The sequence below is a fragment of the Agelaius tricolor genome, unplaced genomic scaffold (genome assembly GCF_023055355.1).
Source record: "Agelaius tricolor isolate 1412-34295 unplaced genomic scaffold, bAgeTri1.0.p SCAF_57, whole genome shotgun sequence".
Classification (NCBI taxonomy): Eukaryota; Metazoa; Chordata; class Aves; order Passeriformes; family Icteridae; genus Agelaius; species Agelaius tricolor.
This window is the reverse complement of record NW_027269317.1, coordinates 916,206-931,472: the sequence shown is the minus strand read 5'-3', so window position 1 is coordinate 931,472 and position 15,267 is coordinate 916,206. Positions and strand designations below refer to the sequence as shown.

Sequence of the window (15,267 nt, the reverse complement as noted above, 5' to 3'; positions counted from 1 at the left end):
GTATTTGATCCCAGTCCAAGTAATACCAGTCCATATTTGATCCCAGTCCATAGTTGATCCCAGTCCAGTTTATCCCAGTCTGTATGGTCCCAATCCATAGGATCCCAGTCCATATTTGATCCCAGTCTAAATAATCTCAGTCCAGTTTATCCCAGTCTGTACAATCCCAGTCAATATTTGATCCCAGTCCATATTTGATCCCAGTCCCTATTTGCCCCCAGTCCATATTTAATCCCAGTCCATTGTTGATCTTAGTCCATATTTGATCCAAGTCCATATTTGATCCCAGTCCAAAGTTGATCCCAGTCCTGATTTGATCCCAGTCCAGTTTAACCCAGTCCATAGTTGAATTTAGTCCATATTTGATCCCAGTCCATATTTCATCCCAGTCCACATTTGATTCCAGTCCATATTTGATCCCAATCCATTTGATCCTAGTCCATATTTGATCCTAGTCCCTATTTGATCCCAGCCCATATTTGATCCCAGCCCAGTTTATCCCAGTCTGTATGGTCCCAATCCATAGGATCCCAGTCCATATTTGATCCCAGTCCATGTTTGATCCTAGTCTAAATAATCTCAGTCCAGTTTATCCCACTCTGTACAATCCCAGTCAATAGTTGATCCCAGTCCATATTTGATGCCAGTCAATAGATGATCCCAGGCAATGTTTGATCTGAGTTCCTATCTGATCCCAGTCCATATTTGATCCCAGTGAATAGTTGATCCCAGTCTGTATTTGATCCCACTCTGTAGGATTCCAGTCCCTATCTGATCCCAGTCCCTGTTTGATCCTACTCCATATTTGATCCCAACCCCTATTTGATCCCAGTCCATATTGCCCTACACACATTCCAAAAGTCTGGAATTCCAGTTCCCAGCCAGGAAAAGATGTTCCCACCCTTGAAGGCAAATGGAGCAAAATCCTACAGAGACATTTCCCTGCCAGCCTTCAGGACTTCAGCTCCTGGAACTGGGAATTAAAATAATAATTGGGAAATAAAATAATAAATAATCAGGGGAGGGTCTGTGGGGACAGAGGGGTCAATTAAATCAATGCAGGGTCAAGTAAATCAGGGCAGGGGTCAGTTAAATCAAGGCAGGGTCAATTAAATCAGGGAAGGGAGCAGTTAAATCAGGGCACGGGGCAATTAAATCAGGGGAGGGGGCAATTAAAACAGGGAAAGGGTCAATTAAATCAGGGGAGGGGTCAATTAAATCAGGGAAAAGTCAATTAAATCAGGGGAGAGTCTTTGGTGGTCCATGGGTCAAGGGAGACACTGAGAGAGAAACAAAACAGGCAAAGAGAGGCAGGAGAGAAAAGGGGACACAAAGACAATGAGTTGAGAAGGCAGCACTCTGCAAACAGAACTGCAATGGACTGAACATGAACGGGAGAGAAATCAGTAAATCTGAGAGTTTTATTTGCTATCAAATACATCCCACACACCCAGCCCCACACAATCCTTATCCCACAACTCTAATTGAGATCCCATGACTCTAAATCACATCCCAACCCCATCTCAGCCTGGTGGCTGTGGAATTGAGTGAGTTTGGCATGGGATTGAGTTTTTTGAGGTGGGTTTGAGCCCTTTTGGAGTATGATTGAGCTGTTTTCAGTGCGATTTCAGGTGACAGATCCATCCCCATTGGCTTCTGGACTGCAGAGAAAGGGAGAGGATAAAAAAATTAATGTGAAACAAAAAGTAGAAGCAGCCAGGTGTGTTCCCAACATGGATCACAGGGAATGTGGTTCACCTGGGCTGTGCCCAAAGTGCCTCCTCCAGTGGGGGATGGAGCTGGAGCAGCGCACGAAGCTCTGCCCGCACTCGGGGCACTCGCAGGGCTTCCCTTACCGGTGCCTCCGTTGGTGTCGGGTTAAGTGAGAGCTCCTGGAGAAGCTCTTCCCACACTGGGGACACTTGTAGGGCCTCTCCCCTGTGTGGATGTGCCGGTGCTTGACAAGGGTGGAGTTGTGCTTGAATCCCTTCCCACACTCAGGGCATTGGAAGGGCCTCTCCTCTGTGTGAATCCGATAGTGCAGGAGGAGATAGGAGCTGGTCTGAAACCTCTTCCTGCATTTATCACACTCGTAGGGCCTCTCCCCAGTGTGGATGCGCCGGTGGGTGACAAGGGTGGAGTTGTACTTGAATCCCTTCCCACAGTCGGGGCATTGGAAGGGCTTCTCCTCTGTGTGAATCCAATAGTGGTGGAGGAGACTGGAGCTGGTCTGAAACCTCTTCCCACACTTGGAACACTCATAGGGCCTCTCCCCAGTGTGGGTCCTCTGGTGCGTGATCAGGCTGAACCTCCGGCTGAAGCACATTCCACACTCAGAACACTTGTACGGCCTTTCTCCAGTGTGGATCCTCTGGTGTGTGATCAGGGTGGAGCGCTCTCTGAAGCTCTTCCCACATGCCCCACACTCGTAGGGCTTCTCCCCAGTGTGGGTCCTCTGGTGCGTGATCAGGCTAGAGCTCTGGCTGAAGCTCTTCCCACACTCCCCACACTCATAGGGCCTCTTCCCAGTGTGGGTCACCTGGTGCCTGTTCAAGCTGAACCTCCGGCTGAAGCGTATCCCACACTCAGAACACTTGTACGGCCTTTCTCCAGTGTGGGTCCTCTGGTGCCTGATCAGGGTGGAGCTCCACCTGAAGCTCTTCCCACACTCCCCACACTCGTAGGGCCTCTCCCCAGTGTGGATCCTCTGGTGCGTGATCAGGTCGCAGTTCCACCTGAAGCTCTTCCCAATCTCCACGCACGTGTGGGGCTTCTCCCCATCATGGAGCTGCTCATGGAGCACCAGCTCCGAGCTCTGGCTCCATCTCCGGCCGCCTTCCCGGCCCAGGCTGGCTCTTTCCCCCTCACATCCCCGCCATCTGCGTTTGCAGCCCCTCCTCGTGCGGCATCTCCGGGGCTTTTCCTCCCCGTTGGCTTCCTGCGCCGTGGAGCCGCTCAAAACGGCCTCTGCCACCAGGTTCTGCCGCGGGCATTTGTCCTCCCTGCTCTCCATGCTCAGCTCCTGCTCTGGGGGAGGAAGGACAAGGACAGCATGGGATTTGCCTCCGTGACACAGGCAAGGGCAAGGAGATCCCCCCAGGGCTGAGCTGCAGCCAGGGGCCCTGCTGGGCTGGGAGATGGAGCAGCACAGAGGGGAAAGGGGCACTGACTTCCTCCTCACCTGCCTCAGTGTCCCAGGGCATCTTCCTCTTCCTCGCAGCCTCCCTGGGGTTGGCAATGGGAAATCCTAGTTTGGGGAAAACAAGGGATGAGCGCGTTTGTAGAAGCGTCGGCGGGTAGGACGGTCGGGATGGACGGAGACGAGAGATCTCTGCAGCCAGGCCATGGAACTTGCGGTTGATTGCAAAGGGCCTGGGTGCAGGGCCCTGCTTGGAGCTGCCAGGCACAGCTCGGAGCAGGCCCGAGAGAAGAGAGGGGTAGAGAGGATGAGAGGGTAAGAGAGTAAGAGGGGAAGAGCGTAAGAGAGTAAGGTTCCTGTTACAATACAATAAATCTTCTTCTGTGTTGAATATTCTATTTCTCACTAGCCAATCTAGTACAAGATACAAATCCTAGAGCATTTACATACAGCCTGTAAGAATCACTACATCACCATACTGTGTTACATTTTAAATCCTAAAAACTCCTCTTTAAACCCCTTCTGCTGAGCTAGTAGGGTCTGCTCTGACCCTTGGATCTGTCTGCAAGCAGAGGGAGTTGTTTCATCAAAAGGGGATTACCTTCAGTTGGGCCACACCATTGTTTTCCAGTTGTTCACTAACTGAGGTATCTCAAAGCTTGCTTTCATTTCAATCTTCCTTATACTTTCTATATTCTCAAAATCTTTTGCCAGACAATCATATTTATAAGGCTTTCCTGTTTCATCTTCCCCAACACACACAGAGTTTGAAGGTCCCTCTGCCCGAGTCCATCTCTACAAGTCACCGGCCATCTGGGCTCCAGAAAAACCTCCCAAACACCAAGATTCAGCCCTGAAAAAGCCTCCCAGGACTTCCCCGGCCCTGGTCCCTCCCCTCTGGTGTTCGGGGGTTCCCCCCTGTCCCAGCTGCTGGGGTCACACTTGGATTGGGGGTCCCCCTTCTCCTCGGTGCCTGCCCTGCCCAAGCTGCTGGCAGTCCCAGCAATGCCAAAAGCTGCCCCCGCTTCGCTCTCCCCATTTCGGGATGCCGGGGCTCTTTGGGCTCCCGGGCTCCCTTCTCCCCTCATTCTCTGCTCTGGGCTGCAGCGGCTCCAAGGAGTCCCCCCTGCCCCTCTCCAGGCTCTTGAGGCTCCTGCCAATGGCGGCGCTCCCCCCTCTCTGGGCTCCCCACTTTGGGCTCCTGGGGCACACAGGGCTCTGCTCCTCCAGGCTGCCTCTGCCGGCAGCCGCCACCACCACCCCCCGATGTCCCCCCAAGGGGCCTTTTCCGCTCAGGCTTGGACTTCTTCATTCTCCAAACATCCCCCCAAAAACCCAACCCAGGGACCCCCCGGGATATCCGGGCCCAGCTCCCCCTCCCCGCTCACCGGCACGATGGGGGGGGCGATGATCCCACAGGTGGGGGCTGCGAATTCAGGCAGGGATGGACGGCCTGGCTCCCTCAGCTCAGCCTCCATCCGCCTTTGTCCCTCCTCTTCCTCTTCCTCCCGCTCCTCCCCTTCCATTCATTCCCCCTTCTCCTCCTCCCCCTCTGTCTTATCTCCACCTCCTTCTCCTCTTCCATCCCTCCCCTTCCATCCCTTCTCCTCCTCCTCCTCGCTAACCCCACCTCCTGCTCCTCCTTCCATCGCTGCTCTCTCTCTGCCTTCATCACTCCTCTTCCATCCCTCCTCCCCCTGCTCCTTCTCCCTAACCCCACCTCCTCCTCCCCCTTCATCCCTGCCCTTCCCTGCCTCCTCCTCCTCCCCCAGCAGCAGCCACACCCTCGGTGCCCCGTTCCCGTTCCCGCAGCCCTCGCAGCCCGCGGCAGGAGCGGGGATGGAGCCGGGACGGGTCGGGATGGGCAGCGCGGGGCTCTCGGCTGCTCCCAGCCGCTGCGGGCGGGGGAAACCCGGCCCGGGCCAAAGGCGAGGCAAACTGGGCAAACTGGGGGCTGCACATCCAAACTGGGCCTTGCTGGGGACCCTGCCTGGCCACTGCCAGCCCTTGGGGCTCCTCCCGGCACATCCGCCAGGGGGGAACGCACACAGGGCTGGGGGATCCCAGCAGTGGCAGCACTGCCAGGGACTGGGCTGCACTGGGACCGTACTGGGAGTGACTGGGACTGTACTGGTCTTGTACTGACATCATACTGGGATCATACTGGGATCATGATGGGTCTGTACTGGGTTTGTATTGACATTATTCTGGGATCATATTGCTATGCCAGAGCAGACTGTGATCGCGCTGATGGACACTGGGATCATACTGGGATCATACTGGGAGTGACTGGGACTTCACTGGCTTTGTATTGACATCCTATTGGCATCATACTGGGATTGTACTGAGTTTGTACTGACTCCATCCTGTGATCATACTGGGATCATGCTGAGATCACACTGGGAGTGAGTAGGAGCCTGTGGGGGGCAATTGAGACCATGTCAGGGGTAAATGGGATATACTGGGATGAACTGGGATGGTGCTGAGGTTGGCTAGGATCATACTGGCAGTGAGTGCCACTACACTGAGGCTGACTGGGAGTGCTTGGGAGCAAATGGGATCATACTGGAAGGAACTGGAAAGATGCTGGAGGGAACTGGGGTACACTGGGATATACTGGGAGTGACTGGAAGGAAAGTGAGGGTGAAAGAGAGCAACTGGAACCATGTGGAGCAAAACTGGTTTATTCTGTCAGTGACTGGGAGCACACTGGGCTCATATCTGGATCATACTGGGAGTGACTGGACTAATACTGGGAGTGACTGAGTGTCACAGTGAGCACACCTGCACAGCATCCCCCACACTGGGCCTGACTGGGAGCAACTGGGAGCAAATGGCATCATACTGGGACTCACTGAGTTGATTGAGGAAGCAACTGGAACCATGCTGGCAGCAGCTGGGACCATACTGGGAGATTGGAAGTAAGTGGGATTACACTTGTGAAAAATGCATATTTTGTGATTGGCTTTTCGCAAATATTGAAATGAATATTGTATGTCTTGTGTTAGAAAGTACTGCTGTATTAATTCTCTTAAGTAGTGGGTTAAATATAGTTTTAGGTTATTAAAAACATGTTAAAATAGAAACTATGCTTGGTAAGAGAATTTTTTAAAGAAAGGACTTGCAACGAGATAGCAGCCACAGGACACCTAAATCTTTCAGAGAAAAAGAATTTATTGCTCTCTTATCAGAACAAATGAACTTCTCTCGCCTTGAAGGCGCTGTAGGATTCAGAGGAAGAAGGTGGCACTGAGCACACGGAATCCCGTGTTTGAATGGAATTTATGCATCATGTATGAAGTGTATGAATATGCAACAGGCTATGGTGTTTAAGGGTTACTCCTGTGTTAACGGGTGTCCTTTTCAGCGCTCCTACTGCCCAGAAAAAGGTACCCGGACGTCCGTAACTCTTTATCTCTATTGTCTCATATTGTCCTAATTCAAATTGCCCAAATTATTATTACTCTAATTGTATTACTATTTTTATAACCATTTTATTACTATTAAACTTTTAAAATTTAAAAAAAAATGATTGGCGTTTTTCACACCTATTTACCACATTCTCATTATCCGGCTCCGAGTTTTTGGGGTTTTCTGTCAGAAATCTCTCCCCTCCCCCACTCATCCACAGGGGTTTGGGGCAGTTTTCCGTTTTTGGGGGAAATCAAAGCGATGCACTGATGCTCCTAATTAGGGGTAGGAGAAGTGAGGCTCCAGGGCTTCCCGCTGAGCCAGAGCCACCGGAGCCGCAGTGCCGGGAAAGCCGTGGCGGGAGGTGCGGAGAAGTTTGTTTGTGTTTTCAGCTCAATCCCCTCGGGCCCGGGCCCGTTCCAGGGCTGTTCCCCATCTCCGGCTCTGCCCTCACGCAGCCCGGGGGGCCCTGAGAGCGCGGGGCGAGGCTGTGCCGCGTGCAGAGCCCGCCCCTGGCTGCGATTGGGCGACGGTGCCGTCAGTCGTGGTTCTGGCGCGCTGATTGGTGGGAGCGGGGCGGAGCAGGGCCCCGGTGGCGGCCTGAGGGCGGCCGTGGCTCGGCAGCGGCGCCATTGGCGGAGCGTGTGTGCGGGCCCGGGAGCGGCGGCAGCGGCCGGAGCGCGGTGAGGCGGCGGCGGAGCTGGGAGGCGGCCGGAGCGCAGGTGGGAGCCGCGCTGGGTTGTGCGGGGGCTCGGGGCTCGCTGCGGGCCTCGGGGGCGGCAGGGGGCTCAGGCGGGTTCGTTGTGCCGTGTCCGGCGCGTGTTGCCGCTGGCGTGAGGGCGCTGCGGGAGCGGCTGCCCGCGGTCTCCTTGCGGCCGCTGCCTCGGCAGGAGCCGCTGCCGGAGCAGCGTTGGCTCGGCCCAGTTGCTGTGGCTGGGACAGAGGCGGCTGCCCCGTGCCCGGGGCTGTGCGGGGAAATTGACGTGGCCGGAGGTTTCTGTGCCCCGAGGAGACAGAGGAGTCCTGTACAAGTGACTTTATTGCTGAGCAGAGGGAGAGGCCGTGGGGCATTTGCCGTGCGCTCTCTGCCATTGTTGTAGTTCGCAGCCTCCTTTTTATCCTCATTTTCCCGGCCTCATCTCCCTCTCCCTTTGCCCACTGGCTGAGGTACTTGGAAGGTTCAGACTTCCCGATCCACCAACTGCATGTCCTCGTTAATGTGCATTCCCACTTTTGTAGAACAGCCGATATTCACGGCTCTGTTAAGTCTTTGTTCTTCTGGAAGTTCAGGAAATTAGCGGGACTTTCTGTGAGCAGCAGTCCATGTTAATTAGTGACATTTACTGAAACTGAGGGTTTCTCACTTCCTTATATACGAGTCCCTGACCCAATCTCCAGGCAGATTCACTCAGTGAATTTTTTTTTTTCTTTTTCTTTTCTTTTCCTTTTTTTTTTTTTCTCTTTTTTCCTTACTGAGTCTTTGTTTTCGGGATTATTCTCAGTGCCCTCATTCCCTGCCCTTCTGTAGCCATTTCTGGATCAGGAGGCCTGGCTGCCAGCTGCATCCCCTCGCTCAGCTGCTGAATGAGCTGCACTCTCAAGGTGTGGAGCACGTTAAAAAATGAGAGTTGCTGTAGTACAGGAGAGGAGAAACAGCATTCGTTTAACCCATGGTCTGCCAGAGAGCCACAAAACCGTGTCCCATTCCCATCCTTTTCACGTTTGGACTGGTACATGAGCTGCTTTCTTGTTTCTGTTGGTGTTTTTTTCACCACTTTTCCTTTGTCATCTATTTGCCAACAGCAGTTTGAGTCATTGAATTTTCCACAAACTCCTCTTTTTTCTGCTGGAAGGCAATCTGATCCCATTCCATGGTTAAGCGTTGTGTTCCTCATTTCAGTGCATTGGTCAGCAGGAAGGTCAGGAGCTGGAGCTGTCTGGTTGGTTATTCCGAGGGCAGTTTGTAATCTAATGATGCCATTGAAATGAGAAATGGGTTCTGTGGCTCCTGATATGAATTGGTTTGGGTTCCCAGGGGCTGGTCCATGGTGTTATAGGATTTGCTCTGCTGGCCGTTCATCTTTTCCCCATTTTTGGCCGCTCTCTCCAGCCAGGGCTGCATCAATTGACTGCTTTTCTTTAATTAAATCATCAAATACTTGGATTCCCAATTGATTGCCCTGAATTTTTGATAGCAAAAAATCCCCAGTGCTCTATTATACCGTGTATATAACATAGACAGTGACAGCAGATGTTGGAGTGGGCAGAGGGATGATTCCCCCCCATTTATTTATAGTGAAGTTTTCCCAACATTCTCCATTTGCTGTTTCCCTTTGCAGCTTCACCCGTTTCTGTTGCAGGGTCAGATATCCTCACCCTGGGCTCTGCCTTGAGCTGTGCAAATTCCATCGGTGCAAGCAGGCAGAGCTTGGGGTGAGGGCAGGGGGAATCAGCCCAATTCCTGCCCCAGGCAAGAGACCCAGGTCCATTGTCCAGGCTTTGCCCAGCAGTGTTCATTTGCATTTCTAAAGCTCCTCTGCAGGCTGACTAAAACCAAAGCTTCTCTTCCAGGGCAGCCATCTGGTGACTCCCTTGTTCCTTTCTCACCCACCCTCCCTTGCTTCTTTTTGATGCCTTTCTTTTTTTCCCTTTTTTAACCGTATTCTGTTAACTGTTTATGAGTTAAAGCGTCGCATTTAAACCTCTTCTAGTTTTTCAAAATGCATCCTAAAGGTGAGCATGGAGAAACCCAGACCAAAATTGTGCCTTCACTAAGAGACACACACACATACCCAAAAAGCCTCTACTTCTCCTAAGAATAAAAATTGATTCTGACACCCCTGACCCAAACCTTACTGACCAGAAGGATTATTAAGAAAAAAACATTCAAATGTTGTAATCTTGTCACCAAAAGGGTGGGAAGAGCCAAAACTCTCCAACATTTCCAGTTTTACAGAGTCAAGGCATTACTTGATTCTGGCCAGAATGTGCAAGAGAAATCATTTCACCAACACATAGCCTGGGTGTGCAGGGAGAATCGTTCAATGACACATGAGTTTTACTAGATTTTTCCTAAACTTTTTACCATCCAAAACCCATAGAAATCCATTGGTTTATTGTTCATTGCTTCCAAGTTGTGTAGGTTTTTAGTATTTGGTTTCCTGTTGGACCCGGATTTCTTCCCCTCTGCTGTGAATTCGGTCCACACTCCTGGATTTCCTTCTCAGCCTTTTCCAGACCAGGTGTCTCCAGCTGTGCCGGGGGCAGTGTCTGGGGTAGCTGTTGGTTGCTGTTTGCTGCAGGGCGTTGATGTTTTGTTGCTGGTCGTTATCTCTGTGGGTGTCTTTTGGGCTATTCCCAGTCTGTGGAGATGTTGAACTCATCTCTGTTGAGTGCTGTAACAGCCCTTAAATAAAACCTTTAAAATTTCTTTCCCAAGGCAAACCTTTGAGTAGAGAAACTATTCTGAGCAGAGAAATAAGATTTAGAAGAAATGAACTTGGTACATTTTGCAGCAATGCAGTCGCAGTCAGCCCAGAGTGTGGGTGTGAGTGAGCCCCAGAGTGGAATTGTGCCGTGGTGCTCCCCAGCAGCTGTGGCAGTGCAGGCCCAGCCAGCGCTGAAGCTGCAGCAGTGGCAGCGAGGCTTGGCCGCAGTGGCTGGAGGTGCCAGAGGAGGGTGGCCAGGATTTGCGAGGGTTTGAGCAGAGGATCTGTGGGCAGGCCCAGGGGCTTGGCCCGCTGTGGAGCCCTGGCTGCTGCTGCGTTGCCTTCAGGGCAGGCTCAGGGGCGGCTGCCATGGTCCTGCTGCAGGCGGGAAGTGCAAATCTCCGGGGCTTCAGAGCCCCTGAGGCCAGGCTGAGGGGTCCCCCCGTGTTCAGCTGTGCTGGCGGCTGTTTCTGGCCTCAGGGACACTTGGCATGGGCCCCTTGGCCACCAGTGGTGCTGCTTTGCACTCCTTAGGCAGGAGCCGATGTCCTGGCTGGGTGTTGGCAACAGCAAAGTGCCAGGGCAGGCTCTGTGCCAGCCCAGCTTCCTGTGGGAGAATCTACCTTGATCTCTGATCCAGTGCTTGCTGAAGCAGTCAGAATTGCTTTTGCCCCCCTGTTAGGTGCCATGGTGTCAGCAGAAGATTTTGAAGCCTTCCTGCCCAGGGCATTTCAGTGCCAGGCTCTTAGAAGCACCCAGAGCTCCTTGGGTTGAGCTGAGCATGGGGCGGTGACCTGCGCTTTGTCTGATTCCCCTTCCTTCCCTCCCCTGGAACAGGCTGTTGCTTTTAGACACCACTTGTCCTGGTTGCTTCAGAGTACTTTGGAGAGGCTCCATATCTAATTTTCCCCTTTTCCCTGGGGCTGCCCACACTTCTGGGTTCACTTCAGCCTAGGCCTGGCCAGACATTTGACACAGAGGTACAACAGAACTGGCCTCTGTATCACCTTTTATAATATTAATTGGCGTTCCGAGTTTTGAGATCAAATCCCCTCCCAGTAAATCATAATAACAATTAGGAGCAAATAAAACTTCATGTATTTCAAATCCATCTCCCAAATCTGCTAACAGTGGTTGAATAAAACCATACATCTTTCCCAGTTAACCCCTCACTAATCAAGCTTATTTTTAGCATTTTCCCCCCCTAAGTCGAAGATTCCAAGTGAATTGAGAGGCCCCTGTGTCCATCAGGAAAGGCCTTCTCTCAATGCAGACCCACCTGAATGTTCTCAAGGGCTCCAGTGTGGAGGGTCCCTGGTGTGAGGGGAGCTGTGACAGCCCTGCCAATCCATGTCCATCAAGGGGTGGACTTGCTGGTCCTGAGGGTGCTGCTGTCTGTGCTTGCAGTGTCCTTGTGCCCTGCAGCTGGAGCCCTGATTCCTTGCCAGGGGCTGTTAGGGTGGGCTGTCCCCTGCCGAGGAGGGCAATGCCTCTGCCGGGTGCTTGTGGCCGAGCCCGTGCCCTGGGTGCCGGGGCCCCCTTGGGCCCTGGGGCTGATCCCTCAGGGGCTGTAGGAACTCTGCCCTGGCCTTTGCCTTCAGCTTGGCCTTTTGCTGCTCCCTTCTTGCATTCACCTGCTGGGCCTTTGTGCCCAAGTGGTTCAGGGCCTTCTTCTGCCCCTCCTGCAGCCCCCCTCAGTGTCTGTGGGTGCTCATCCTCTGACAGCTGCTGAGCTTTCTGTAAAATCATTTGTATCTCCAGTAACCCTAACAAAATCCTTAAAAGACAATCTCCATGCTAAAATGTATAATCCACATTTCTCAGGTGTTCCTTGCTCCTTGTCCCTGTGCTCAGGGTGCCCTCCCCAGCCCGTATCCCAGAGCCGGTCCCTGTCCTGCCGCAGTGTCCAAAGGCGCCCCCCGGCGGGCAGGGCCGGCAGTTCCACGGGGCCGGGCAGCGGCCGGGGCGTCCCGCAGCCTCCTGGGGGCCGGGGGCCACTGCCGGCCCTGCCCGGGGCTGGTGGGGTCAGGCAGCGCCCGGCGCTGAGCCCCGGCTGCCCCACAGCCCCGGCCCGGCCCTGCAGCTCCCCCCAGGCCCCCAGCCCGTGCTCCCGGTCCCGCACCTCTGCGCCCGGTGCTGCCGCTGCCCCCCACAGAGAAACCCCCTGAAACCCTGACCTCCTTGTTTTCCTCTCCTGGAAACCGGGGATACAAATGATCAGCCGGCAAATGTTGAGGATAAGACCCTGCTGAAAAACATCCCAGTCCTCAGTATTTTTCTCTTCCTCTGCTTTTCCATCATCCTTTTCCTTCCCACAAAGATTCATCCTGCAGCTTTTTGCCTTAAGCATATTGCTGCACACTCCCCTTCACCCAATCCCTTTGCAGCACACCAACACCATCCATGTCCTGTTCTCCAAATGCGAGGGGAATTTGGGGAGGTGGGAGTGGGGCAGCGCCAAGGCCGGGCCCCCCCGCGCTGTCCTGGCGGGAGCGGCTGCAGTGGGGACCGAGTGCGGGCGGGAGCGGCCGGGAGCCCAGCGCTGCCCCAGCCCGACCTGCCCCAGCTCCATCCCTGCCCCTGCCGTGGGATGCTGTGGGTCTGGGGGCAAGAGGGAGCCGGCAGCGGGTGCTGGGCCTGGGGCAGGAGGAGAAGGGAAGGAGAAGCAGGGTTGAGGAACAAAAGGGTCAAACGATGCACGTGGGAGGAGAAGGTGGGATTGTGCAGGAGAAGGAGGAATAGCAGGAGGAAGAGGAGTGTGAGGAAGAGTGGGGACACCGGAGGAGGAACAGGAAGAGGAAGCAGCACAAGGTTCCACCTCTCCCTGTATCTGCAGCCTCTGACCCCAGCCCCAGGAGCGTTCCCCCCCCCCCCATGCAGCAGGTGACCGGGAAGGGGGATCCATCAATTTCCTGGGGGTGAATCTTGGTGTTTCTGAGCTTTGTTGGGCTAATTGTTGGTGCTTTGTTTTTTTGTGGGGGCTGAATCTTTATATTTGGAGGGGGATTTTGCTGGATCTTGATGTTTGGCAAGTTTTTGATCTGTGTCTTGATGTTTGGAGGACTTTTGTGCTGAATCGTGGTGTTTTGGAGGTTCTTAGAGACACAAGATGCCCAATGACTTAATGAGATGAACTTGGGCAAGGAGGAACTCCCAGTCCAAGGGACTCTCATCTTGTTTTTTTCCCCAAACCAGGATTTTTCATTCCCAGGGAGTGTCTGGATGGAGGAGGAGGAAAAGCCCTGGAGATTCCGCACGAGGAGGGGCTGCAAACCCAGCCCAGGGAGCTGCAGGGAGGAAAGAGCCCCCTTGAGCCAGGAAGGCGGCCGGAGATCCAGCCAGAGCTCAGAGCTGGTGGAGAAGCCTCATGGCAGGGAGAAGCCCCACAAGTGCTTGGAATGTGGGAAGAAGTTCAGCCGGAGATTGCATCTGACCCAGCACCAGGTGATCCACACTGGGGAACAGCCCTATGAGTGTGAGGAATGTGGGAAGCGTTTCAGCTGGAGCTCCGGCTTGAGGCAGCACCAGGTGATCCACACTGGGGAGAGGCCCTATGAGTGTGAGGAGTGTGGGAAGAGCTTCAGCCAGAGCTCCATCCTGATCCAACACCAGAGGATCCACACTGGGGAAAAGCCCTTTGAGTGTGGGGAATGTGGGAAGAGCTTCAGGCAGAGGGGGAGCCTGATGCAACACCAGATGATCCACACTGGAGACCGGCCTTACGAGTGTGGGGAATGTGGGATGAGCTTCAACCAGAAGAGCCACCTGATGCAACACCAGAGGATCCACACTGGGGGAAAGCCCTATGAGTGTGTGGAATGTGGGAAGTGCTTCAGCCAGAGCTCTGGCCTGAGGAAACATGAGAGGATCCACACTGGGGAAAAACCCTATGAGTGTGGGGAGTGTGGGAAGAGCTTCAGCATGAAGTGCCAGCTGACGGAACACCAGAAGATCCACTCTGGGGAAAAGCCCTACAAGTGTGGGGAATGTGGGAGGAGCTTCAGAGAAAGCTCGGCCCTGATTCGGCACCAGGTGATCCACACTGGGGAACGGCCCTACACCTGCTTGGAATGTGGGAAGAGCTATGGGTGGCACTCGGACCTGAGAAAACACCAGCAGCGTGTTCACTCTGGGGAGAAGCCCTACAAGTGTTCTGAGTGTGGAAAGAGGTTTCAGACCAGCTCCAGTCTCCTCGTACATCAGCGGAGTCACACCGAGGAGAGGCCCTTCCGCTGCCCTGACTGTGGGAAGGGATTCCAGCAAAACTCCAAACTCATCATCCACCGGCGCATCCACACAGGGGAGAGGCCCTACGAGTGTGGGGAGTGTGGGAAGAGCTTCTCACAGAGGTCAATCTTGACCAAACACCAATGGAGGCGCCACTAAGGGAAGCCCTGTGAGTGCCCTGAGTGCGGGAAGAGGTTTGTGCGCTGCTCCAACTCCATCCCCCAAGGGAGGATCTGTGTTGGGTGGTCCCCAGTGACCCTCGTTGGGCAGAGCCATGGTGATCCGTGGTCCTGGTGATCTGTGTTGGGAAGACACCTGGCTGGGTGGCTCCACATCTTCCTGGCTCCCCGTGGGCACATGGATGTATACAGGCACATGGATGTATACAGCCAGGAACATCCATGGGGACGCAGACCAACAATGGGAATTCCTTGGGGAGAGTGGATTTATTGACTTTCAACCCTATAAAGTCTTTTGCATTCAATCCTATCTTCTGGTGGCTCCATGGAATACTGAATGGTCTTGGAGGTCTTTTCCAATTTCAAGGATGCCACGATTTTGATTTCCTATTGCCAAAGGTGTCTTTGGCAGCCAAATGGTGAAAAAGTGGGGAAAAGTCTAAGATTTTGAAGACAGTGGGGTGGAAACTTCACCAAAAAATATTCTTTCCTCCCACCAAGCACATAGGTTCTCTGCCAGCATGGACACAGAAATCCTTTTCTTTTGGCCTTGATTTTCTTTTAATTTCTCTTCATCTCTTTAAAATATCTGATATTGGGGTAAAAATAAAGACATTGAATTAAGATATGCATGTGGTCATGGTAGGATACAGACATGGAGAGCAACATGGGGACATATGGTCATGGATGGGAATCGGGACATGGGGGCACACGGGCATGGATGGAGATGTGGGGGAGAATGACAGGGATGGAAACATGGTGGGAAGACAGCCATGGGTGAGGACATGGTGGGACATGGGCAGTGACAAGTGGGGACATGGCCGTGGCTGGTGCCATGGGGAGAACTTGCAGGGGATGTGGAGGATGCTGGGTTTAAGGGGGT

At 53.5% G+C, this 15,267-nt stretch overlaps 1 protein-coding gene, 1 long non-coding RNA gene and 2 pseudogenes across 4 annotated transcripts in view; 3 read left to right on the top strand and 1 right to left on the bottom strand.

Annotated features, from left to right (window-relative positions):
- Nucleotides 1-15,267, top strand: part of LOC139604975 (zinc finger protein 271-like) — a 254,765-nt pseudogene that overhangs the window by 157,121 nt on the left and 82,377 nt on the right.
- Nucleotides 1-15,267, top strand: part of LOC139604984 (uncharacterized) — a 109,733-nt gene that overhangs the window by 92,391 nt on the left and 2,075 nt on the right. Inside the window, exon 1 of one of the 3 annotated variants that reach the window (XR_011684188.1) lies at nucleotides 4,669-4,993. The exons of 1 other annotated variant lie outside the window; for it this stretch is intronic. This is a non-coding gene — a long non-coding RNA (uncharacterized lncRNA). Of the gene's footprint in view, nucleotides 1-4,668; nucleotides 4,994-5,020; nucleotides 6,061-15,267 lie in introns of those variants that run through there. One more of the 3 variants, XR_011684186.1, reaches the window with a different exon arrangement.
- LOC139604922 (zinc finger protein ZFP2-like) overlaps nucleotides 1,408-15,267 on the bottom strand; it is a 178,318-nt gene continuing 164,458 nt past the window's right edge. Inside the window, exons 4-5 of the mRNA XM_071456254.1 lie at nucleotides 1,857-3,027; nucleotides 1,408-1,661 (exon numbers count right to left, since the gene is read on the bottom strand). Coding sequence (XP_071312355.1) covers nucleotides 1,628-1,661; nucleotides 1,857-3,027 — 1,205 coding nt within the window. The 3' untranslated portion in view covers nucleotides 1,408-1,627. The remainder of the gene's footprint in view (nucleotides 1,662-1,856; nucleotides 3,028-15,267) is intronic.
- On the top strand, nucleotides 7,141-15,012 carry LOC139604932 (zinc finger and SCAN domain-containing protein 2-like; annotated as a pseudogene).